Genomic DNA, 27,032 nt, shown 5'->3' with positions numbered 1-27,032 from the left:
TTGTGACACTATTTATGTCCTTTATATGTGTTATTTGTATTGCACACTTGTGTTCTTGTCTGGTGTTGTACTTATGTCTATACATGTGCTGCTTTCATGTGTCATATTATAGATAAATAAAATAAAACAAAAGTGGTATTTTGCAATAACAGATCTGCTCAATTGTGGTAAACGTGTGTGACACGTGTGCTCCATACATGGCTCTTTATAATCCTGATCATCCAACCCACGTATGACAAGCCACAACTGCATGGGATACGGCATATCCCCATCTTACGTAAACCACATACAGACTCTAACTCACCCCTAATCTTAGATGGTGTATGAAAAACACATTTTACTCCATGTTGACGTAGAATACGACCAATCCTGTTGGAAGCTTCACTTTTTAGTATGTACTCAAAACCAAATACTATCCACGTTTTGCAATTAAAATTGTGTATTGTTTTTACAATCGTGTTTCACAAAATCTTATAATGGATCTTTAAGAGATAAAAGAGATGTGCACACAAAAAGAATAGGACGCAAATCCCTAGCTTGTAATTGCATATTGTTCAGAAACTGAGATAAGCTAAAATTTCTGCCGGGAAACACTCTGTACCTAACAACTGTTTTTTTGGAATTGAACAGTTATCTATTTTATCCCCTTTTGATTCCTGAAACCTCCTAATCTGATTAGGTGAAACATACCTGGAAAAAATCAAGTTGCAAAAGACAGGTAACAGTTATTATTATCTACATGATAAACATAGCAGATACATTTGTAGGTTTAAAATTCTAGAATTGTCTAACAACCCCAAATTTATGATCAAAATGTTAATGACAGTTATAGTTACCAAGTGTAATTAATGAAAAAACTACTGCAGTCACACCAGGCGTGTTTTAAAACTTCGCTTATCAAACCATCATCATAACCATTCGCACAGGGTCCTGTTTGTCAAAGAGCCATATCATCTGACTATTTATTTCATGTGATTCAAGAAATGAAAATCATAGTGTGATAGTTATATCCTGCTCAATGGCAACTAAAGGTGTCTATCAGTATCCTCTCTCATGTAAATGGCCACACACTAAATGTGACCTTAACGAGAGCTGGTCTGTTACGTAATTCAGCACGTGTACTACAGATCAGAATATTCAGTTTGTTACTCCAGGACTCCACATTTTAATACCTGTGAACACCATTATGCAGTTAATGTGGGCTTACAAATCCGTTTAAGGGGGGTAGGACGTCAAGCGGCCCGACTTGGAGCAAGACAGGCACCACAGGACGTTTTAATTCCCACTGTCTATACTTTTACAAATAAATTCGTAGAACTTTGTCAGCATGACCAGGAAGGATTCAGGATTAACACTCATAATAATGGAAGTTCAAACACATAACAGAAAAAAAATTTTTTTGCTTGTGAAATTTCAGTATTTTTTCACTTACTATTTATTAGCTGCATTTGTTGCTATAGGTACAATTTTCTTCATAAATAAGAGAGATTGTTAGATGAATTTTGCACAGCATACAAACCATACTTACAGATGTATGAAACTCTAGAATTTTCCAAATGTATTAAAAACTGTGGTACAAATTGAGGTAATTAACTATAAGAGTTGAGTTTTTTTTCTAAACATGAAGTTTAAAATGCTACAGCTCATTCATTTTTCCATAAATTAAATAAACTCTAGACCTTCATGTACAGTCGTGGACAAAACGAGCGAGACCCCTCGCCTTTTCGTTATGCTGATCCGCACGGCTTTAAAGTCTGCTACACAGCATAACAGGCAAGGCGACGAAGTGCTACCAACATACTATGCACTTGCGTGAAATTGACAAACTATCTGAACTTTTTTAGGCTGTTTTCAATAATTTGTAAGACTATATTAATGCTGATTAGTGTGTTAAATACAACACGTAAATATAAGACAGAACTGAAAGAAGAAACGCTAATTGGTATGAACTGTACCAATAAAAATGAATTTCAGCTTATCGAGATAACATAATTGTTTTAGTAATACAAAGAACGCCGGATCGTTACGAATTAGCAAAATATTATCCGCTTTCGGCCGCGAAACGGTCTGTGTCAACGTTCAGACCAGTCATACTGGATTACCGTTGCTGACCTACCATGAAAGTGTGCAAATTTAACAATGCGTGAAGATTCATAACGAAATTCAGTTAAAAATCATTCTGTGCCACACTTAAGTCCAATCCATTATTGACAGAAGCGGAAAAAGTAGGCAGTAACATGTATGAAATTCTACAAAAGTGTCATATTGACATGCACAGGGCGCCAGTACAGAATAAAGGTAGCGATAAAACGTATTGGGGCCGCGAGAATTTCTTAAAATTGCTTTACTGATATTCTACCTGCCTCCATCGAGATTAGAACCGAAAACAAACCAGACCTTCCTTTCACTACGCTAGCAGACAACCCATGCAAACCTCTATTATTAGCCCAGACATGAATAAGCCACCAATTTCGCAATGAAAATGGCATATTGATCTGCAGTTTCTGTTGCATAGAGCTTTCTGGACTCAAAAACATGAATTTTCTTCCTTTATGTCACCGCTTATGTGACAACCATTCGGGATGTTTATCGAAATAGCAAAATACTGTTATTAGAGAGTAAATTTAGTAGGATATTTCTGCACCACCCCAGGAAATAAACGGCTCCACAGCTGCCAAACGTATTCTACACAGTTTCGAATTCTCCACTAGACTCGCCACAGCCGCAAAACGTTCATTAGCCTCAGTGTTTCTTAAGCTAGCTAGCAATGGGAATCTTGGCACTTCTAAAACGCGGTAGCATTAATACTGGGATGTGAACTACCACGTGTATAGGCAAATGGATTCTATTTGCATTCCTGTAAACGTGATTTGGATCGAAAGCGTAGCTACGATTAATATGCTGATGTATCGACTGCAACTAGAACATTTCGAATAAAGAGTAGGGGGTGTTATTTATGCAGCCCTCATCTTCAGTATCTGTCGTAGCTGTTTTCGTTGTTAGGATTTCGTCACCTAAACCGGTAAAAACGGAAAATGTCAGTCAGACGTGTGGCGTTGGTCTAAGTGTTACGGTGTGTTGAATTTGTGCCAATGATTTTTCAACAGGTTTCTTCTGTCCCAAATAGAGAGTTGAAGTATCCCACTAGTATTTTCACGTCATCCTGGTGAAATTTGCTCATAGCATTTTCGAGTGTGTTCCAAAATTTTTCGACATTTTCGGAGTTTTTCTTATTTTCGATGTTGGTGGGGACACGTGCATTGATGAGTGTATATTTTTTACTGTGGCTCTAAATGAGCATAGTCATAAGTCGCTTGTTGATGGGCCGGCCACGGTGGCCGAGCGGTTCTAGGCGCTTCAGTTCGGAACCGCGCGACTGCTACGGTCGATGGTTCGAATCCAGCCTCGGGCATGGAAGTGTGTGATGTCCTTGGGTTAGTTAGGTTTAAGTAGTTCTAAGTTCTAGGGGACTGATGACCTTAGAAGTTAAGTCCCATAGTGCTCAGAGCCATTTGAACCATTTGAACTATTTAACACAAAGTGACATTAAAAATTTAAGTTATTCACGAGCAGCTAGTTGAGAATATGTATGAACATTAAATGACACGACGAACCGTCTTGTTCTGCATATGGATTCAAACCCAGCTCATGCAGACTAAGCAAAGATTTCGTGACTGACGGAAACTAACAGTCATTCCTGATTAGGCATACAGAGAGTGATATACCTCGATTTTAGACAGTATCAGTTAGCAAATATCAACTTTAAATTGCATAACGCAAACACTTTTAACAGACGCGAATTCCTACCCAGCATCTATTGTCCCTGTTAACGAACTACGAGAGATGTTAAATATTGCTTCTTCACAAGTAACTTACTTGAAATGCCGTGAGGTAAAGCTGTGTGTTGGACACGGATTCGAACCCGGAACCTAATCGGATTGCCATCGAAGCACAGTCAAATGTGACATATCGGAATTTCGCGGCAGTAACTAGATGTTTTAACTGAAATGACGAGACGAAACATTAATTTTTTCCTTCCCAGGACTCCAACCCGGCACCTATCGCTGTTATATTCTAGAGAAAACTAACGTTAAATATGGGTTTGTTGCACCAGCAGTGACATGTGAGCATGTTTGAACTGAAATAATATGACGAAGAGTTCAGCGCTCACTGGGAATAGAGCCCCACACATATCGTTGTTGACTACACACAAAGAGACGTCAGCTACCGAATTTTTCTCCACCAGCTGCTCAGAATAGCATCTTGAACTTACAGTCATCTCGCAAATAGTTCTGTGTCTCACTGGGAGTTAAAAACGTCGGATATCGTTAGTGTTGACAGCGAATGAAAATACATTAAAAATCAAAATTATTATCCACCAGCAGATAGGTGTTCTCATGCTAGAGCTTGATAATACATAATTAAATCTTTAGTGCCGGGCCAGGATTCGATCCCATTCACGCATAATATGTGAAGGTGTTGAGAAATCTGCAGTTTTGAACAAACAACAAATTGTAGTCCAGCTGTATTGCCACGAAGGGATCAAATATCGCGTTAAGGGCGGTCTGAGTTGCATTCCCAGTTCAGAACCAATTTTATAGACATACAGAAGTTCAAATAAAAGATGGAATAAGTGTCCTGTGACCATACATAGCGTTTGTGTCGTCACTTGAAATAAAGAACTAGTATAAGAAAGGTTACTGGTGATAGAGTTTCTACATGTCGCAACTCCAGACTTTATTGTGGTTCAACCTACCGTCTACTTGGTAAAGAAGGAATATCATCTTTAATGTGAATTTTCAGACCACGCAGCCATTATATCTCCTTCACTTGGTGTAGCCAGGAGAGAATGGAATCTGTCTCTCCCTATCTAAAATCATTGACAGAAGTGGGAATCGAACCCAGACCATAGGTATAACAACCTACCATCCGTCCAACAGACCACGAAATCCTCTTCCCTGCGAGTCATTTTTCTATCGTAACGCAGTTGCGCCACACTGGATGAGAATTCTGACACACAGGCTCCCTGTAGTAATTTGCAGCATGTTCAGTAAATTCATTTACTTGGTTGACCGAATCACCATGAACTAGCTGCCTCGGCTACCCAGTGCATACATTCGACTATTTTGTAATCACAGAAATAAAATCACGTTACTGCCACCTACACACAACTGCCAACATTGTAGGATGCAGAAGTTTAAATAGGAAGTGTTCCTTTCCACTTGAGCTATTCTATTGCGCTATCTGTTACTAGAAAACGTCGTTCAGTCCAAAAGAAAAGCTGTAACTGTTTGTCTCTCAGAAGTCAAGACCTGGCCATATGCATAATCTCACAGTGCTGTGGAATCCAAAAGTTGTGGAGGAATAGTTGCCGAGCTCTGGAGCTGTTGTAGCTACGTGTCAGCTTGTAGCATAGATAAGATGTCGCGAGTTCGAATACATTCAGTGCTACATTTTTTAAAACGCAATTCTGCTCTCTGCTGAAGTTATCAATCTAATGGAACTTTGAACATAATTCCCTTCACTTCTCAACCCAAAGTAGTCGCATGTGGAAAAAGGACTAACTACTGTGACATTTTGTTCTATTCAGGTTTAATAGACAGCAGGCAGCAGATGCATCTCGAAGATGTGCAGGGAGAGCGCATCGTGCCATAATATGTCAGAAAAGTATTTTCTACATTAGCCGTCGTGTGGTAGTGATATTTGATTCTTCTTCAAACTTTGATTGACAGCTTTAACTCAGAACAAATTTTCTACATGAATGTAATCAATAAACTGCATGTGCATTGTCAGACTGTCATAGGTAACATCAGAGAATTCGCATATATCGCTGATGATTAATTTCTCTCTCATATTTACTATTGTTTTAACAACACTAAAGGAAACCTTACGAAAATTGTGCACTGTATTATAAGAAATGAAATAAAACTAACCATGATAACCTTACGACGAAAGTATCTGTACACAAGCATGCCTCTATCGACACGAATTAATAAAATTCTACTCACTTAGATTTTGATTGGGTCTGTGTTTAATTGGTATACTGTGTCATACTCAAGAGGTATGCAAATGTGGCATTTCATAAATATAGTTACGTATTCCTAGAAACCCAAAATTCGCTTGTCAGCAGCGGAAAGAGGCGTTACCTGTTGTGCAGCATTGTAAGTTTTTCAACATTGCACTATGAGCTGAAAGCATTTTATTGCGATTTCCTTATTGATGTTTGATCTGACTGCTTGTAGCTCTTTCACAGAAGGGATAAAAACGTTTCAATCAGTGAGACTGGAAATGCGAACCGTAACAGACGCTGTTTCACAGGTCAGCACGTTAGCACAGAGCTGGCGAGGAGGTATGAGTCTCAGCTTCCTATTACGACGGCAATAGTAACTAGAACTCGTAAACCGCTATTTAAAGGTCGAGATTAGTTGCGATTTCCACCTGCAACGACTTTCCTGGGCTGAAAACCGTAAATTTTCAATCTTTTGTTACCCTTCAAGCTATAATAACTCAGATTATTCAATGGAAATGACAGGTAAAATCAAGTGAACTTTGAGGCTTAATTCCGTGCACACCAGGAAGTAACTAGTCGATCACAGAGTTGCCAAACATACGTTGCCTTGTTGCCAAATCTCAGTTACAGTACCAGCAGGAAGAAGACGAACCGATGTGATCCTACAGCGGTCTGGGAAGTGACCATAGCTGGTGTCTCCAAGTCGCGGCTGGAATACGTAATGCGTCTGATTCGCTTTCTGTAACTAGGTTTAGGGACTGGAGCGTAGTTACTAATAATACTCAGAACTGACTGCAAACTGAGCATCATAAATCAGTAACTCTCATTATTGTTTTTATATTTCTTTCGTAAGTGCACTCAAAACTAAGAAAGTCATTCACAGGCGTTTTCGTGCCTCGCCGATAGTCGAGCACAACATACAAATAAAGATAAAAAGGAATGTGTGTGTGTGTGTGTGTTTGTGTGTGTGTGTGAGAGAGAGAGAGAGAGAGAGAGAGAGAGGAATAAAAGGCAATGAGAGAGAGTGGAAAAAATTGTTGTAAAGAAATTGAATCATGGTATTTAAAGAAATCTTTCATTAAAATGACACGTTCCACATCATTACGAAATGTCGTATTCATGATCTATGGAACAAGAGTTAATCTAATGTAATCTAATCTAATCTAATCACATCATATTGATGATTAGCCATGAAGAGTCATGAATTACCGAAAGTTTTGCCAATACCAGTAACCAAATCTAAACTTGAAAATAAAAGACGACAATTTTTGTAATAAACCGTGACTCCTATCAAGACCCTTTCATCCCTGTTATCTAACCACGAAAGATGTCTGATATACCTCCATTCTGAAGTAACAAAGTGTGCATGCATTTAAAGATGAAGTGCATGATGTGAAGTTCTGTGACGGAGATACGAACCCAACACGTAATCCGATTGTTAACTAAGAAAAATCAAATGTTACATATCGGTTTTTCTTATGAGCCGCTAGGTGTCTGAATCTAAAATAAAGATACAAACTTTTGTGCCTAAGCGACAATCGAACTGCACACCTACCGTGCATCCACGAATATAGCTTAAGTATCAGTTGCTTACTCATGAACAGTAAGATGTGTGCGTGTTTGACCAGAAATAACGACACCTTTTGCGATTGTTGGCAACACATGAACAGACATTGAAATTGCGCGTTAATTTTCACTAGCAGGTGGGTGTGCACTTGATAAAGCTAGAAATGAAATTATGAATATTTTTGTACTGGATCAGGTTTCAGACCCACATACTTACCTTTGGAGGAGACCTAGAGAAGATTGCAGTCTTGGGAAAAGGAACGAAATGACTGAACTATACTGTTCCGAAAGATTCAGATCCTCGAAAGAGGAGATACGAATTCGAATCACAGTCCAGCACCAAATTCTTAAACGTCTCTCGTTCAATCAAGTACAAGTAAAATAAGAGCCCTGTCCCTTTAAATGGCTATCGGTTCATCAAATAAAATAAAATTTTCTAATGTAAGTAAGCTTACTGGCGACTGTATTTCTTTTTACCATGACTTCCGCTGTGTCATTTCCCAACGTAAACCGGCTCTGCCCAGTTGGTAATGAAGGAACGTGATGTTTAATGCGGATTCTGGATTATAACGTCTTTCTCTTGAGGTTACCAGAGGTAAAATAAATCTGTTTGTGCCTCTTAAAAGTAAATGCCTGAACCCACGCATTGCACCAGTGATAGCTCGTTCCACCAGACCATTGTGGCCACATTACCCAGCCCCAGGAGTGTGCTGTAACGGATGATGTGCTTAGCTTACAAAATTAGTCACGGTGGAAAAAATGCGAGTCTATTAAATGGTCAAGTAGAAGCAAGCTTCTGACGCAGAGATTATGCTATTCTCATGTCAGCAGGATGTAAAGACTCTTCTAGGCATCATAGGCTGGATGTGAAGCCATTTTGATTTTTCACAAAATCTCTCGGAACAGTATAGTTCAGTCATTTCGTTCCTTTTCCCAAGACTGCAATCTTCTCTAGGTCTCCTCCAAAGGTAAGTATGTGGGTCTGAAACCTGATCCAGTACAAAAATATTCATAATTTCATTTCTAGCTTTATCAAGTGCACACCCACCTGCTAGTGAAAATTAACGCGCAATTTCAATGTCTGCTCATGTGTTGCCAACAATCGCAACAGGTGTCGTTATTTCTGGTCAAACACGCACACATCTTACTGTTCATGAGTAAGCAACTGATACTTAAGCTATATTCGTGGATGCACGGTAGGTGTGCAGTTCGATTGTCGCTTAGGCACAAAAGTTTGTATCTTTATTTTAGATTCAGACACCTAGCGGCTCATAAGAAAAACCGATACGTAACATTTGATTTTTCTTAGTTAACAATCGGATTACGTGTTGGGTTCGTATCTCCGTCACAGAACTTCACATCATGCACTTCATCTTTAAATGCATGCACACTTTGTTACTTCAGAATGGAGGTATATCAGACATCTTTCATGGTTAGATAACAGGGATGAAAGGGTCTTGACAGGAGTCACGGTTTATTACAAAAATTGTCGTCTTTTATTTTCAAGTTTAGATTTGGTTACTGGTATTGGCAAAACTTTCGGTAATTCATGACTCTTCATGGCTAATCATCAATATGATGTGATTAGATTAGATTAGATTACATTAGATTAACTCTTGTTCCATAGATCATGAATACGACATTTCGTAATGATGTGGAACGTGACATTTTAATGAAAGATTTCTTTAAATACCATGATTCAATTTCTTTACAACAATTTTTTCCACTCTCTCTCATTGCTTTTTATTCCTCTCTCTCTCTCTCACTCTCTCTCTCTCTCTCTCTCTCTCTCTCTCACACACACACACACACACACACACACACACACACACACACACACACACACACACATTCCTTTTTATCTTTATTTGTATGTTGTGCTCGACTATCGGCGAGGCACGAAAACGCCTGTGAATGACTTTCTTAGTTTTGAGTGCACTTACGAAAGAAATATAAAAACAATAATGAGAGTTACTGATTTATGATGCTCAGTTTGCAGTCAGTTCTGAGTATTATTAGTAACTACGCTCCAGTCCCTAAACCTAGTTACAGAAAGCGAATCAGACGCATTACGTATTCCAGCCGCGACTTGGAGACACCAGCTATGGTCACTTCCCAGACCGCTGTAGGATCACATCGGTTCGTCTTCTTCCTGCTGGTACTGTAACTGAGATTTGGCAACAAGGCAACGTATGTTTGGCAACTCTGTGATCGACTAGTTACTTCCTGGTGTGCACGGAATTAAGCCTCAAAGTTCACTTGATTTTACCTGTCATTTCCATTGAATAATCTGAGTTATTATAGCTTGAAGGGTAACAAAAGATTGAAAATTTACGGTTTTCAGCCCAGGAAAGTCGTTGCAGGTGGAAATCGCAACTAATCTCGACCTTTAAATAGCGGTTTACGAGTTCTAGTTACTATTGCCGTCGTAATAGGAAGCTGAGACTCATACCTCCTCGCCAGCTCTGTGCTAACGTGCTGACCTGTGAAACAGCGTCTGTTACGGTTCGCATTTCCAGTCTCACTGATTGAAACGTTTTTATCCCTTCTGTGAAAGAGCTACAAGCAGTCAGATCAAACATCAATAAGGAAATCGCAATAAAATGCTTTCAGCTCATAGTGCAATGTTGAAAAACTTACAATGCTGCACAACAGGTAACGCCTCTTTCCGCTGCTGACAAGCGAATTTTGGGTTTCTAGGAATACGTAACTATATTTATGAAATGCCACATTTGCATACCTCTTGAGTATGACACAGCATACCAATTAAACACAGACCCAATCAAAATCTAAGTGAGTAGAATTTTATTAATTCGTGTCGATAGAAGCATGCTTGTGTACAGATACTTTCGTCGTAAGGTTATCATGGTTAGTTTTATTTCATTTCTTATAATACAGTGCACAATTTTCGTAAGGTTTCCTTTAGTGTTGTTAAAACAATAGTAAATATGAGAGAGAAATTAATCATCAGCGATATATGCGAATTCTCTGATGTTACCTATGACAGTCTGACAATGCACATGCAGTTTATTGATTACATGCATGTAGAAAATTTGTTCTGAGTTAAAGCTGTCAATCAAAGTTTGAAGAAGAATCAAATATCACTACCACACGACGGCTAATGTAGAAAATACTTTTCTGACATGTTATGGCACGATGCGCTCTCCCTGCGCATCTTCGAGATGCATCTGCTGCCTGCTGTCTATTAAACCTGAATAGAACAAAATGTCACAGTAGTTAGTCCTTTTTCCACATGCGACTACTTTGGGTTGAGAAGTGAAGGGAATTATGTTCAAAGTTCCATTAGATTGATAACTTCAGCAGAGAGCAGAATTGCGTTTTAAAAAATGTAGCACTGAATGTATTCGAACTCGCGACATCTTATCTATGCTACAAGCTGACACGTAGCTACAACAGCTCCAGAGCTCGGCAACTATTCCTCCACAACTTTTGGATTCCTCAGCACTGTGAGATTATGCATATGGCCAGGTCTTGACTTCTGAGAGACAAACAGTTACAGCTTTTCTTTTGGACTGAACGACGTTTTCTAGTAACAGATAGCGCAATAGAATAGCTCAAGTGGAAAGGAACACTTCCTATTTAAACTTCTGCATCCTACAATGTTGGCAGTTGTGTGTAGGTGGCAGTAACGTGATTTTATTTCTGTGATTACAAAATAGTCGAATGTATGCACTGGGTAGCCGAGGCAGCTAGTTCATGGTGATTCGGTCAACCAAGTAAATGAATTTACTGAACATGCTGCAAATTACTACAGGGAGCCTGTGTGTCAGAATTCTCATCCAGTGTGGCGCAACTGCGTTACGATAGAAAAATGACTCGCAGAGAAGAGGATTTCGTGGTCTGTTGGACGGATGGTAGGTTGTTATGCCTATGGTCTGGGTTCGATTCCCACTTCTGTCAATGATTTTAGATAGGGAGAGACAGATTCCATTCTCTCCTGGCTACACCAAGTGAAGGAGATATAATGGCTGCGTGGTCTGAAAATTCACATTAAAGATGATATTCCTTCTTTACCAAGTAGACGGTAGGTTGAACCACAATAAAGTCTGGAGTTGCGACATGTAGAAACTCTATCACCAGTAACCTTTCTTATACTAGTTCTTTATTTCAAGTGACGACACAAACGCTATGTATGGTCACAGGACACTTATTCCATCTTTTATTTGAACTTCTGTATGTCTATAAAATTGGTTCTGAACTGGGAATGCAACTCAGACCGCCCTTAACGCGATATTTGATCCCTTCGTGGCAATACAGCTGGACTACAATTTGTTGTTTGTTCAAAACTGCAGATTTCTCAACACCTTCACATATTATGCGTGAATGGGATCGAATCCTGGCCCGGCACTAAAGATTTAATTATGTATTATCAAGCTCTAGCATGAGAACACCTATCTGCTGGTGGATAATAATTTTGATTTTTAATGTATTTTCATTCGCTGTCAACACTAACGATATCCGACGTTTTTAACTCCCAGTGAGACACAGAACTATTTGCGAGATGACTGTAAGTTCAAGATGCTATTCTGAGCAGCTGGTGGAGAAAAATTCGGTAGCTGACGTCTCTTTGTGTGTAGTCAACAACGATATGTGTGGGGCTCTATTCCCAGTGAGCGCTGAACTCTTCGTCATATTATTTCAGTTCAAACATGCTCACATGTCACTGCTGGTGCAACAAACCCATATTTAACGTTAGTTTTCTCTAGAATATAACAGCGATAGGTGCCGGGTTGGAGTCCTGGGAAGGAAAAAATTAATGTTTCGTCTCGTCATTTCAGTTAAAACATCTAGTTACTGCCGCGAAATTCCGATATGTCACATTTGACTGTGCTTCGATGGCAATCCGATTAGGTTCCGGGTTCGAATCCGTGTCCAACACACAGCTTTACCTCACGGCATTTCAAGTAAGTTACTTGTGAAGAAGCAATATTTAACATCTCTCGTAGTTCGTTAACAGGGACAATAGATGCTGGGTAGGAATTCGCGTCTGTTAAAAGTGTTTGCGTTATGCAATTTAAAGTTGATATTTGCTAACTGATACTGTCTAAAATCGAGGTATATCACTCTCTGTATGCCTAATCAGGAATGACTGTTAGTTTCCGTCAGTCACGAAATCTTTGCTTAGTCTGCATGAGCTGGGTTTGAATCCATATGCAGAACAAGACGGTTCGTCGTGTCATTTAATGTTCATACATATTCTCAACTAGCTGCTCGTGAATAACTTAAATTTTTAATGTCATTTTGTGTTAAATAGTTCAAATGGTTCAAATGGCTCTGAGCACTATGGGACTTAACTTCTAAGGTCATCAGTCCCCTAGAACTTAGAACTACTTAAACCTAACTAACCCAAGGACATCACACACTTCCATGCCCGAGGCTGGATTCGAACCATCGACCGTAGCAGTCGCGCGGTTCCGAACTGAAGCGCCTAGAACCGCTCGGCCACCGTGGCCGGCCCATCAACAAGCGACTTATGACTATGCTCATTCAGAGCCACAGTAAAAAATATACACTCATCAATGCACGTGTCCCCACCAACATCGAAAATAAGAAAAACTCCGAAAATGTCGACAAATTTTGGAACACACTCGAAAATGCTATAAGCAAATTTCACCAGGATGACGTGAAAATACTAGTGGGATACTTCAACTCTCTATTTGGGACAGAAGAAACCTGTTGAAAAATCATTGGCACAAATTCAACACACCGTAACACTTAGACCAACGCCACACGAGCTGACTGACATTTGCCAACAATTCAACCACAAAAGGACGTCTTCCCAATTTAGGAAAAAACCAGTTCCCAGGTAACATGCTTAGCTAACAGGTGCAAGCTGCTTTCGTTCGCCATTCGCGACTCGCTGAAAGCCAGATTTTTAATTCTTTTGTAGCGCAGCTACAAGCAGGCTGATAAAAACTCAATAAGGGAATCGTAAGACAACGCTCGAGCAAAATTCGTCTTGCTACTTTCAGTAACTCTTAGTGTCAGAGCGAAAACCTTACGGTACTGCCAAATTCATAATGCCACTTTTGTTTTCTACCGACATATTTTTTGTTGTTGTGAATACATAATTTTACCTATGAAATGTCACATTTTCATAATACTTGCGAATGGTACAGGAAATGAAATAAATACAGATCTTTTCGAAGTCAAAAGTTGGTAATATCCTACTAATTCGTGTTAAAATAGGTTCAATCGTCTCACAGACACTTAATGATTTATTAAGATAGACTGCCGTCGTGATGTTTCTGTAGGAAGCTGAATTTAATTTGTATTAGTACAGTGAATATTTTAATTGCATTTTCCATTAGTTTACTAAACGCAACAGTAATTATCAAAGAGAAATTAATCAGCAGCAGAATTTTCTTTCACGATATCTAAAACGATCTGACAATGCTAAAGTTGTTTACAAATTCTACGCCTGTAGAAACCTACTGGTTCTAACGGTGTCATTAAACCAGAGTAGTTTTAAGAGTATTTCCGTCTAGAAATGAATTGCCTTGACGGTTGATCGATAAAGAGCGGGAAAGGTAAAATTTTACAAATATATGACGAGAGGGACAAGTGCTTGAGAGAGGACTTCCCTATCAATACAAGTGCCTGACAGACGACTTTTCTATCAATCTCCTGGATTGTTTTGTTTCTCAAATCAACATAGTGCGTTATCATACAGTAGCACAGGTGATGTAGTTTTGTTGCTCGATTTTCTTACACTCCGACCGAAAGGAATGCTCGATGAGTGACCTGATGACGTTCAATAATAGTCACTCCATTGATTTTTGTTGTTTCGAATTAGAGCATGCAGTACTCCTACACCAGACTTCTGAACTTTGCCTGTTGAATGCAAATGTCGCATGATGGTTAAATGGTAATCTATCACATATATCAGTAGTCGAGACTTCCTTAATGTGGAAAATCATTCACGCCAGAACGATCTTTGTTGAAACACGAATATCTTTTTCTGGCGTATTTTTACCAAAAGCACTCGCTCTAAACATAGTTCAAATCTTTCTAGCTGCCTCCTCTGCGTTCACCCCTCTGTTATACCAAAAATAAACGTTGTGTTTCAGGTGTTACACTTTTTTCCACTTGCGACTCAATTTTACAATGCTTAACTGTAGTTCATGATTTTCAAGTATGCAAAATCCAGTGCTTAACTGCAAGATGATAACTAGAACTTCAAATTCGAAAATGACGGTTGATACATACACTGACAACGCGGCGCCGCGTTCACATGGGCGGCGCCGGATTTCAGGCGGCGGGTGGCGTCTGGCCGGTGGCCGGTAGCCGCTGCATTGTGAGGAAACGCTCGAGCGTAAGCTGTTATGATCGCGGCGCAGCCACGAGCTGTCCTGCGGAGTTGTTTCTGGAATACTTGTCATTGCTGGGGGGTAGAATGTTAAGCGAATTATCTTCGATGCTCAATCAGAATCATAACTTTAGACCGAAATGTGGAAAAAAAAATTGTTGGACACGAACAGGAGACCATAAGCTTAGAATGCATGACGATTACCATTTTTTCTTTTCTTTTTTTTTTATTGTTCATTATCGATCGTTGTGTTTGCTCATTGCGGACGTCGCAGGACATCCTGTTCAAGTTCGGTGGTTGATCCTTCCACTCAGTTTTTTTATTACAGAGGCCAACCGGCTCTCTGACCGAACACGCTGAGCTACCGTGCCGGCTAGCACTAGACCACGGGCTCACACAATCCGAGAACATCTCGGAAGTAGACAACACTTCCTCCTAACGCTTCCGCATCTTACAGTGTTGGCAGATTGTGCAGATGGCCGGTCAGTTCTATTGGCTACGTTAAGTGAATAGACTCGGACTTAGTCTCTGTGGCAGGCGGACAGCGGTCAGTTTTTATGTCTAAAACTGTACTCCAATGTGTTTCATTCACGTATCTGTGTGGCGCTAAAGTGTGGTTATGGATAATACGTATGCTCAGATTGCGAATGTAACATAATAAGTAACGAGAGGGAAATGAATTAGGCGTCCTTCGTCTTCCATAACATCAAATATATTTTAGTTATTCTATCTTAAATGAACTGCGCAGAAAATCATTCACCAGAAGTAAATAACTTGTTAGCAACATCAGATGATATTAACAGCTTTCCGGCGCGGGTTAGCCGTGCTTTCAACGGCGTCATATCGCGGATCGCACGTCTGCTTGCGCCGTCAGTTCGAATCCTTCCCCGGGCGTGGATGTGTGTTAAGTTAGGTTGGTTTAAGTAGTTATAGGGCTAGGGACTGATGACGTAAGCAGTTTGGTCGCATAGTTCTTGGAGCCATTTTTTGACCTTTCACGTAAATTTTTTTTCATAAACGGCCGTATCTTTAGATTGCGTTGACATAGAAGCTCACTTTTTTACACCACCAAGGGACCGGTTACCACAAGAAATGCGATACATTTCCGCTTATTATGTCTACCCGTTCTGGAGGTAAACGGGTTTTAATGTTTGGGTAGACCGATAGACGGTCAAGAAAGTGAGACTTGTAGGGTTCCGTTTTTACCGGTTTAGGTGACGAAATCCTAACAACGAAAACAGCTACGACAGATACTGAAGATGAGGGCTGCATAAATAACACCCCCTACTCTTTATTCGAAATGTTCTAGTTGCAGTCGATACATCAGCATATTAATCGTAGCTACGCTTTCGATCCAAATCACGTTTACAGGAATGCAAATAGAATCCATTTGCCTATACACGTGGTAGTTCACATCCCAGTATTAATGCTACCGCGTTTTAGAAGTGCCAAGATTCCCATTGCTAGCTAGCTTAAGAAACACTGAGGCTAATGAACGTTTTGCGGCTGTGGCGAGTCTAGTGGAGAATTCGAAACTGTGTAGAATACGTTTGGCAGCTGTGGAGCCGTTTATTTCCTGGGGTGGTGCAGAAATATCCTACTAAATTTACTCTCTAATAACAGTATTTTGCTATTTCGATAAACATCCCGAATGGTTGTCACATAAGCGGTGACATAAAGGAAGAAAATTCATGTTTTTGAGTCCAGAAAGCTCTATGCAACAGAAACTGCAGATCAATATGCCATTTTCATTGCGAAATTGGTGGCTTATTCATGTCTGGGCTAATAATAGAGGTTTGCATGGGTTGTCTGCTAGCGTAGTGAAAGGAAGGTCTGGTTTGTTTTCGGTTCTAATCTCGATGGAGGCAGGTAGAATATCAGTAAAGCAATTTTAAGAAATTCTCGCGGCCCCAATACGTTTTATCGCTACCTTTATTCTGTACTGGCGCCCTGTGCATGTCAATATGACACTTTTGTAGAATTTCATACATGTTACTGCCTACTTTTTCCGCTTCTGTCAATAATGGATTGGACTTAAGTGTGGCACAGAATGATTTTTAACTGAATTTCGTTATGAATCTTCACGCATTGTTAAATTTGCACACTTTCATGGTAGGTCAGCAACGGTAATCCAGTATGACTGGTCTGAACGTTGACACAGACCGTTTCGCGGCCGAAAGCGGATAATATTTTGCTAATTCGTAACGATCCGGCGTTCTTTGTATTACTAAAACAATTATGTTATCTCGATAAGCTGAAATTCATTTTTATTGGTACAGTTCATACCAATTAGCGTTTCTTCTTTCAGTTCTGTCTTATATTTACGTGTTGTATTTAACACACTAATCAGCATTAATATAGTCTTACAAATTATTGAAAACAGCCTAAAAAAGTTCAGATAGTTTGTCAATTTCACGCAAGTGCATAGTATGTTGGTAGCACTTCGTCGCCTTGCCTGTTATGCTGTGTAGCAGACTTTAAAGCCGTGCGGATCAGCATAACGAAAAGGCGAGGGGTCTCGCTCGTTTTGTCCACGACTGTACCTGTAAGTATGGTTTGTGTGCTGTGCAAAATTCATCGAAGAATCTCTCTTACATACGAAGGAATGTGTACCTATAGCAACAAATGCAGCCAGTAGTAAATGAAAAAAAATGATGAAATTTCACCTGTAAAAAAATTATTTTGTTATGTTTTTGAACTTCCACTGTTATGAGTGTGATACCTGCATCCTTCCTGGTCATGCTGACAAAGTTTTACGAATTTATTTGTAAAAGTATAGACAGTGGGAATTAAAATGTCCTGTGGTGCCTGTCTTGCTCCAAGTCAGGCCGCTCGACGTCCTACCCCCCTTAAGATTGCGATTACTTCAGGAGCCTAAAGGCTAACGTGATGGGGGCTGAAATCCACAGTGCAACGCAAGCTATTTTTATTCCAAATGTTAGGTAAAGTTCCCTTTAGAATTCTCTTCACATACGAGATATGAAAAGATCTTTGAGTGTATGAACTCAAGTTATCGAATCACTATTTTCGACTATTAATAGTGTGGGACGGATATTTTGCTATGCCTAAAATAAATCTGATTTTTAATGGAGTGGTGTACTTCTTTCAAACAATTCTTTAAACTACAAAAAAGGAGTATGGCTATGGGCATTCCAGAGAACAGAGTTTAAATCGCTGTTCAGAGCGGCCGTCATGTGACTTCATCAAAATGTCGCTCGTGGGAAAATCAGAAATCTAAGAAGGCAAACCCCAGGACCGTAACCAATTAAAAATGGTGGATAGCAGAATATTTAAAAAGTGCAAGACGGCACAACTGGCCATTAAAATTGCTACACCAAGAATAAATGCAGATGATAAACGGATATTGATTGGACAAATACATTATACTAGAACTGACATGTGAGTACATTTTCACGCAATTTCGGTGCATAGATCCTGAGAAATCAGTTCCCAGAACCACCTCCTCTGGCCGTAATAACGGGCCTTGTTACGCCTGGGAATTGAGTCAAACAGAGCTTGGATGGCGGGTACAGGTACAGCTGCCCATGCAGCTTCAACACGATACTACAGCTCATCAAGAGTAGTGATTGGCGTATTTTGACGAGGCAGTTGCTCGGCCCCATTGACCAGACGTTTTCAATTGGTGAGAGATCTGGAGAATGTGCTGGCCTGGGCAGCAGTCGAACATTTTCTCTATCCAGAAAGGCCCGTACAGGACCTGCAACATGTGGTCGTGCATCTGAAATGTAACGTCCACTGTTCAAAGTGCCGTCATTGCGAGCAAGAGGTGACCTGAGACGTGCAACCAATGGCACCCCATACCATCACGCCCGGTGATACGCCAGTATGGCGATAACGAATACACTCTTCCAATGTGAGTTCACCGCGATGTCGCCAAACACGGATGCTACCGTCATGATCCTATAAACAGAACCTGGATTCATCCGAAATAATCACGTTTTGCCATTAATGCACCCAGGTTCGTCCTTGAGTACACCATCGCAGGCGCTCCTGTCTGTGACGCAGCGTCAAGGGTAACCGCAGCCGTGGTCTCCGAGCTGATAGTCCATGCTGCTGCAAACGTCGTCGAACTGTACGTGCAGATGGTTGTTGTCTTGCAAACGTACCCATCTGTTGATTCAGGGATCGAGACGTGGCTGCACGATCCGTTACAGCCATGCGGATAAGATGCCTGTCATCTCGACTGCTAGTGATACGAGGCCGTTGGGATCCAGCACGGCGTTCTGTATTACCCTCCTGAACCCACCGATTCCATATTCTGCTAACAGTCATTGGATCTCGACCAACGTGAGCAGCAATGTCGCGATACGATAAACCGCAATCGCGATAGGCTACAATCCGACCTTTATCAAAGTCGGAAACATGATGGTACGCATTTCTCCTCCTTACACGAAGCATCACAACAACGTTTCACCAGGCAACGCCGGTCAACTGCTGTGTGTGTATGAGAAATCGGTTGGAAATTTTCCTCTTGTCAACACGTTGTAGGTGTCGCCACCGGCGCCAACCTTGTATGAATGGTCTGAAAAGCTAATCATTTGGATATAACAGCATCTTCTTTCTTGTCGGTTAAATTTCGCGTCTGTAGCATGTCATCTTCGTGGTGTAGCAATTTTAACCAGTAGTGTATATATATATATATATATATATATATATATATATATATATATTGTAAATGTCCATTATGTTCAAAAGTATCGAATTTATTACACGAATTTCTCAAATTGCTATTTGTCGAAAAAAATCGTAGGAACACATACACACAGAAAAGATATGCAATCTTCTCCACCTAAACTTCAAAAGTTCAAAAGTATCTGGATACTCAAAATTTATTATTTGAGCCAATTCCAAAAGTATATATCCAAAAACTTACACAAACGTTGTACCTTGCAGTATTTTTTTCTAAGCTCAAAACTATCTGAATGCTCTGATTTGTTTTCCATATGTTCAAAAGTATTTATCCCAATTTTAATGAAGGGTGTACCGGCCAGTACTTTTTACCATGATCAAAAGCATCCTAAAGTACAGATTTTTTGGGGCACATTAAAAAATTCAGAGCATACACATGTTTTTGAACCTTTGAACGTTGCACTATTTCAGATGAGAAAGCTTGTGTGTGTGTGTGTGTGTGTGTGTGTGTGTGTGTGTGTGTGTGTGTGTGTTTTGAGAGTGAGAGAGAGAGAGAGACCTTACAAAATTTTTAAGTAAATTTCGGTGTGAGAAGTTACTGTAGTACAACTAGATACATCAGACTGTGGTAGGATTTGCCAAAAAAATATACTGCACTCTGCACTGCTGCAAAAGTTTTCCTGCCAGCAGTATCTCGCTTTGTAAATGGCTGAAAATAATATTTCCTGTCATCACAATATGGCATTTTTTAAAATTACCGCCTTGGATATCCTTTAATTTTAACTTCCGCGCCTTCTGGCATCTTTAATTTTTAAATTTCTCACCATCCGCCATATTAAAATTTTTAATTTGCCCTCATTGGCCATCTTTTCACAGGGGCGTCCGGAAAAGTAAAGTCCCAAATTATTATTGTGAAAGCTCTGAAAAACTTTTTAAATAAAACAACCGTAATCAACACTTTACATCTTTGATTTATGGCTACAGAGTTATTTCTCAACATCGTAACCCTGCCGACGAACACGTTTCACCGAACGAAAAACCAGTTCGTTGATATCGTCACTGTAGAACGTTTGGTTTCGTCGGCGGTGCCAAAAACTCACCTCTGTTTGCACTACTTCTCTACTATCAAAATGAAATCCTAGAAAATGTTCTTTAATGTTTGCAAACAGATGACAATTGGATGGGACAACGTAGGGAGTCTATGGAGTATGATCGATGACAGCGAACCCATGGCGTCGGATTGTTGCAGATGTTGGCCGACCGGTGTGGCCGAGCGGTTCTAGGCGCTTCAGTCTGGAACCGCCGGACCGCTACGGTCGCAGGTTTAAATCCTGCCTCGGGCATGGGTGTGTGTGACGTCCTTAGGTTAGTTAGGTTTAAGTAGTTCTAAGTTCTAGGGGACTGATGACCTCAGACGTTAAGTCCCATAGTGCTCAGAGCCATTTGAACCACTTGTTGCAGATGTTGTAGCGCTCATGTGTGTGTTCTGGCATTGTTAGACCGTAGGAGGGAGTGCACCATGTGTGGACAAACGCTTCGAATTCTAAACTCCATTATAGGCCACTGTATCTCATGCACCTACATAGTTACATTACATGCCGCCATGTTACACAGTTGAGCGGACGACTGCAAATATGTTGACATGTAGGATGAAGGTGTAGAATGTTAATAACGTCTGTTTTATTTAAAAAACTTTCAGAGTTGTCACATAAAATATTAGGAGGCAAAAATTTCCCACCGTCTGCCACCTTTAATTTTTCAATTTCCATCCATCCCCAAAAAACCAATTTTATGTTTCCCAGCGTCCTCCATCTCTGATTTTAGAATTTCCTGCCAACACGGTATTGAATGTTCGTGACTGCAGCACTGACTGGGAGTGGAAAACTGAACTGTCCATTGGAATGCCTATAGTTACGTACTAGCACAATATTAATTTTGTTAAGTTACTGTAACAAATGGACCAGAGAAATTAAGCGCAGCATTTTGTTACCTCGTCTCTTAATACGCATGGCGTACGGAAGTTGAACTTTTCTGCTAGTACCACTGCCATTCACTTAGTGCACATCACTAAGTTATTTCACCGATAATATTTTCTATTTTCTCCAGACATTGAAAGGTGAAATTTTCCTTTCTTCCTTTCAGTAGTTACGAAATGTCATTGAAGTATACAGAACTGTATCTCGTTAAACTTTCAAAACATAAAAACAATCGCTTGTTCCTAGAAAATAAAAGTTATGGCCGATAACTTCCCTTCTTATTGCCACTTTCAGAAAATTTCTTTTTGATATAGTGCTACAAACACGTTATGTTAATGGTATTCACTTTACTTGGGATCTTGTGTATGCTGAAAGTTTCTGCTTTAATAGCCGTAAAAGAATTCCCATGCTAACTGTTGGCACCTCGAGATCGCTTTCTCCAACATCTTGGACTCTTTCGTGTGTGCTCTTACTACGGAGTCACGTTTTTGACTGAACCGCATGTGGGTCTAGTAGCTGGCAATACTATGGATTTTTTTTTCTGATTCGAAATTCTCGTGATTTCTTTTCACAGAGCACTGATGTCACTGCAGTTATTAAATGTGTCGCGTTTCTCCCCATTCCCGGAGGCCAGGTGTATCTCTATTGTTGGGCTGCTCACCATATAACAGAACAGGTGAGTATTACGCATTTTATTGATAAATTTCACAAATTCCAAAATGTAGTAATTTCGTAACTCACCTACTAACCCAAGAAACATACTGCTAAGAAAGGCATAGTATGAGAGATGCGATTAGGCTGATGAATAAGTGGTTTTATTTACTGGAACCCCGCTCAGGTATCTCTGGGCTAAATATCTACATTAATAACACAATAGTAATCGTAAGGCCTGAATAAATACAACTACATTTTGGGTAAATAAAATCACACAGAGAGTTTGGAGCTACAATTACGTCACACATTGTCAGGAAGCGCTTCCACAAGTCAACAAGCTAAACAAATGATTTTCTTTTTGTAAACATTCAACAAAAGGATAAAATGGATAAGTATACATACAAGTTATCATTTGTATTTACTTACCACATGTGATAAAAATTATCCGTACACCTGGCTGAAAATGACTTACACATTCGTGGCGCCCTCTACCGGTAATGCTAGAATTCAATATGGTGTTGGCCCGCCCTTAGCCTTGATGGCAGCTTCCACTCTCGCAATAATACATTCAGTCAGGTGCTGGAAGGTTTCTCTGGGAATGGTAGCCTATACTTCACGGAGTGCTGCAATGAGGACAGGTATCAATGTCGGTCGGTGAGGCCTGGGACGAAGTCGGCGTTCCAAAACATCCCAAACGTCTTCTATAGCATTCAGGTCAGGACTGTGTGCAGGCCAGTCCATTACAGGAAGTTATTGTCGCGTAATCACTCCGCCACATGCCGTGATTTATGAACAGGTGCTCTATCGTGTTGAAAGATACGATCGCCATCCCCGAATTACTCGTCAACAGCGAGAAGCAAAAACGTGCTTAAGACATCAACGTAGGCACCTGCTGTGATAGTGCCACGCAACACAACAAGGGGTGCAAGCCCCCTCAACGAGAAACACGACCACACCGTAACACCACCGCCACCGAATTTTACTGTTGGCACTGTACACGATGGCAGATGACGTTCACCGGGCATTCACCACTCTCACACCCTGCCATCGGATCGCTGCACAACATTTTTCCAGCGTTCAATTATCCAACGTTTACGCTTCTTACACTAAGCGAGGCGTCATGTGGCATTTACAGACGTGGTGCAAGCCCCCTCCACGAGAAACACGACCACACCGTAACACCACCGCCACCGAATTTTACTGTTGGCAATGTACACGATGGCAGATGACGTTCACCGGGCATTCACCACACACTCACCCTGCCATCGGATCGCTGCACAACATTTTTCCAGCGTTCAATCATCCAACGTTTACGCTTCTTCCACTAAGCGAGGCGTCATGTGGCATTTACAGACCATGAAAGCCACGTTTTCTCACCTGCCACCTAACTGTCATAGTACTTTCAGTTTGGAATTCCTGTGCGATGGTCTGAATAGTCGTCTGCCTATTAAGCATTACGACCCTTTTCAACTGTCGGCGGTCTCTGTCAGTCAACAGACGAGGTCGGCCTGTACGCTTTTGTGCTGTACGTGACCCTTCACGTTTCACTTTACTATCACATCGGGAACGGTGGACCTAACGACGTTTAGCAGTGTGGAAATTTCGCGTACAGACGTATGACACAAGTGACACCCAATCACCTGACCACATTCGCAGTCCGTGAGTTCCGCAGACTGCCCCATTCTGCTTTCCCGCGATGTCTAATGACAACTGAAGTCGCTGATATGGAGTACCTGGCAGTAGGTGGCAGCACAATGCACCTAATATGAAAAACGTATGTTTTTGGGGGTGTCCAGATACTTTTGATCACTTAGTGTATGTTTGATGGCAAAATGAAGGGAAATCGTCTGACAATTGTGTGAGGGAAGCGAAACGTGTATTAGAGTCGAGAGAAAAAGAGAATTTATGCTTTCTCAAAGCACAATCTTTAGAACGAATCTTCTGTTCAAATAGGGGAGAGCTGGAAAAAGTTGCCAGACAAAGATGTTCCTATTTTTTATGTTCAGCAGCCACACTCGGAAACGCATAAAAATGAGTTATAACATTCTGCTGTTACTGAAGTTTAATATCGAACAATTTAATTATATCAGGGCCAAATTAAGTACTTCAAACAATTCCATTTTCATAAAGTGGAAAGATAGCCCGACAAGAGCGTGCAGAGCGGCCACTTAGATTTAAATTCAAAAATAGGCATTGAAAACCTGTTAAAACAAGAAAGTATATTTCGTTATAAAATATGATTCGAATTAAATTATTTAGACTTACACTATTAAATGTCAAATATTCTTCAACTCCTGTACAGAGTTCGTAGGCACAGTGGGAACAGAACTGGCTACAAAATTCACTGCTCTTCTATCCCTGGATCTCAAAATTTTCCTTTTCAATACCTGCACTTACTGTCTGCATCGTTGTCGTCCTGACGAGCCCTTGATAGGGTTTGGTTTCCTGCTCCTCGCATACTTCTTTTTAAGGCTGGTTTGAGTTTCTCCATATTCTTACTTTCCTTGTCTCCTCTTCCTTTATTTGTTGCTTCTAGGTCACTGTTATAAGTACTGGCTGTAAGTATCGCTCTTCTTTCGGCAGCTGCTGTTATGTTTCTCCTCTACACAAAGTGGCCAGAAGCCACCACCGAGGTGGCTACTTTCCAGCACTGACGCATGACATAAAAGCTACATACCCTGCAACTGCAATTACATATTTCAATATCCAAAGCAGGATTCTGGAATCCAGATATCACACTTTCCAGACAACTTCATTAAAACAACGTAAGTCAGTTTCCCTCTCCACAGTAAATACACAAAGTAACACCTCCCATCCGGATAACTAAAATTAAAAAAAAGAAATCATAGCTTTGATGAGAGGTACAGCAAACAGGTTAGACTTCATGGGGTTACTGGGCCCTCAAGGGAGAATCAGTTTAATTATTTCCCGCACCATGCGAGCACCTTATACCCAAACAACCTCTAAGGCCAACATACTCGGCTCTCTCCTACACACAGACGAATAGTGAGCTTTCCTAAACAAGACTCACTCAAGATATGGCTATTTAACCTGAAGAGAAATACACCCCGTATCTCCAGAGTTGATAAAGTTCACTGCTGGGCGCCGTCTATCGCACGATGAAAGAAACTTTTCCTAACAGTGTAACTAGCGCGGAACATAAAATTTTCAGTTTTCCGATGTCGACAGGCGGAGGCGGTCTCGACTGCAGCGTACTGCTGTTCCTGGGTGGACGCGAGTGCACGCTTCAAGCGTGCCCTAAGGATCCTCATCTGCCGCGCCCAGAAACCGCTCATTCTCACAGCCGCATACATCTACCCGATCAACAGGGGATCCTTTCTTTCGGTCAGTACTTATACATGCATCTGCTGCTTTGCACAACTGCCTCTTGTAACAATTGAGTTTACCGGCACGAGTTTCCGTTTATTTGGTTGTTATTATTGGCCAAAAGTCTGTACATCTTATACAATTAGCAGACTTCTGCCTAAATGCCAGTTTCAAGTTATCGGTATAGCCTAATAACTCTGAATATTGCAAGTTAAGTCCTAATTCTGTCTGCATCTGTACACAAATGCACCATATATAGTCTGTCATTCACTTGGTAGTTAACTGTGCGTTCTGATACTCAACAGCACTGCATTCACAATATCTATATATTGAGTGACTGAGTATGGCAATGCATTACTCGCCCTTAAATCAGTTTCAGAATAGAGCTGCTACATTTTCTACTTACGTAGTTTGCATAAAACATTTACACAGTTGTCTGTTAATCCAGCTAAATAAATGAAAATTGACTTATCTTCATAATTTTGGATCCCCTGTTAAAGAAATTGTTAAAATTCTAACTTACTGGCAATTTTAAAACAAATTTCCTCATCGTTTTACTCTCGACATACCGATAATATTTACTACAGTTTTCTGTTGTATGTATGTGTGTGTGTGTGTGTGTGTGTGTGTGTGTGTGTATGTGTGTATGTGTGTCTTTCCACGACTAGATACAAAGAAAAAAACATTTTCCAGCTGACTAGTGAGACACTTCATCTTTATTTCGAAATGCATTAATTTTTAACACAATCCCCTTTTAGATGAATGGATTTTGGCGATAATTTTATTTCTATATATGTGTTTTATCCTTGATGTGCTATTGCAGAATGTCTACAAAATACACGACTACGGTCTTCATAACATATCTAGAGGATATAAAATTTGTTTAGATTTCGAAGTAATTGGTTGTATGACGGCGAGGTTGAGAAACCTAAGACATATGGTTGATAACCCGTAAGTCCTACTTAAAAACCTCAGTTTCGCTATTGTATACGTACCGAAAAGGTACAGAGATTTTTTCGCCTTGGTTTTGCACAACTTCTGTCTGAGGTATTTGTTGGGGCTACGGGTGGCGTTGGGGCGCAGCAGCCGATATTACGGCTCAGAGCAGGTGCAGCAGGGAGGCCTCATCGCCAACCGTAATTCCAACGAATACGCCAAACGGATTTCATGAACAAAAAATGAACAATTGAGAAGAAGAGCCGCGGCTGTATATTATAGGCAGTCTCTTATCTCAAGCCTCTGGATATTTCTATTACGATAGCGCCTTATACAGGGTAAGCCACCTAACGTTACCGCTGGATATATTTCGTAAACCACATCAAATACTGACGCACCGATTCCACAGACCGAACGTGAGGAGAGGGGCTAGTGTAATTGTTTAATACAAAACATACAAAAATGCACGGAAGTATGTTTTTTAACACAAACCTACGTTTTTTTAATGTATCCACGTTAGTTTTGTTAGCACATCTGAACATATAAACAAATACGTCATCAGTGTCGTTTGTTGCATTGTAAA

General features: G+C 40.4%; 1 protein-coding gene across 1 annotated transcript in view; it reads left to right on the top strand.

Moving 5' to 3' along the window:
* LOC126101326 (odorant receptor Or2-like) overlaps window positions 1-27,032 on the top strand; it is a 78,796-nt gene that overhangs the window by 27,641 nt on the left and 24,123 nt on the right. The window contains exons 3-4 of the mRNA XM_049911998.1: window positions 22,107-22,208; window positions 25,376-25,531. Of these exons, the coding sequence (XP_049767955.1) occupies window positions 22,107-22,208; window positions 25,376-25,531 (258 nt within the window). The remainder of the gene's footprint in view (window positions 1-22,106; window positions 22,209-25,375; window positions 25,532-27,032) is intronic.

This window comes from Schistocerca cancellata, chromosome 9, assembly GCF_023864275.1.
Source record: "Schistocerca cancellata isolate TAMUIC-IGC-003103 chromosome 9, iqSchCanc2.1, whole genome shotgun sequence".
In the NCBI taxonomy this organism is placed as follows: Eukaryota; Metazoa; Arthropoda; class Insecta; order Orthoptera; family Acrididae; genus Schistocerca; species Schistocerca cancellata.
Note: the sequence above shows the minus strand (reverse complement) of the source record. Positions and strands in the feature narration are given on the sequence as shown.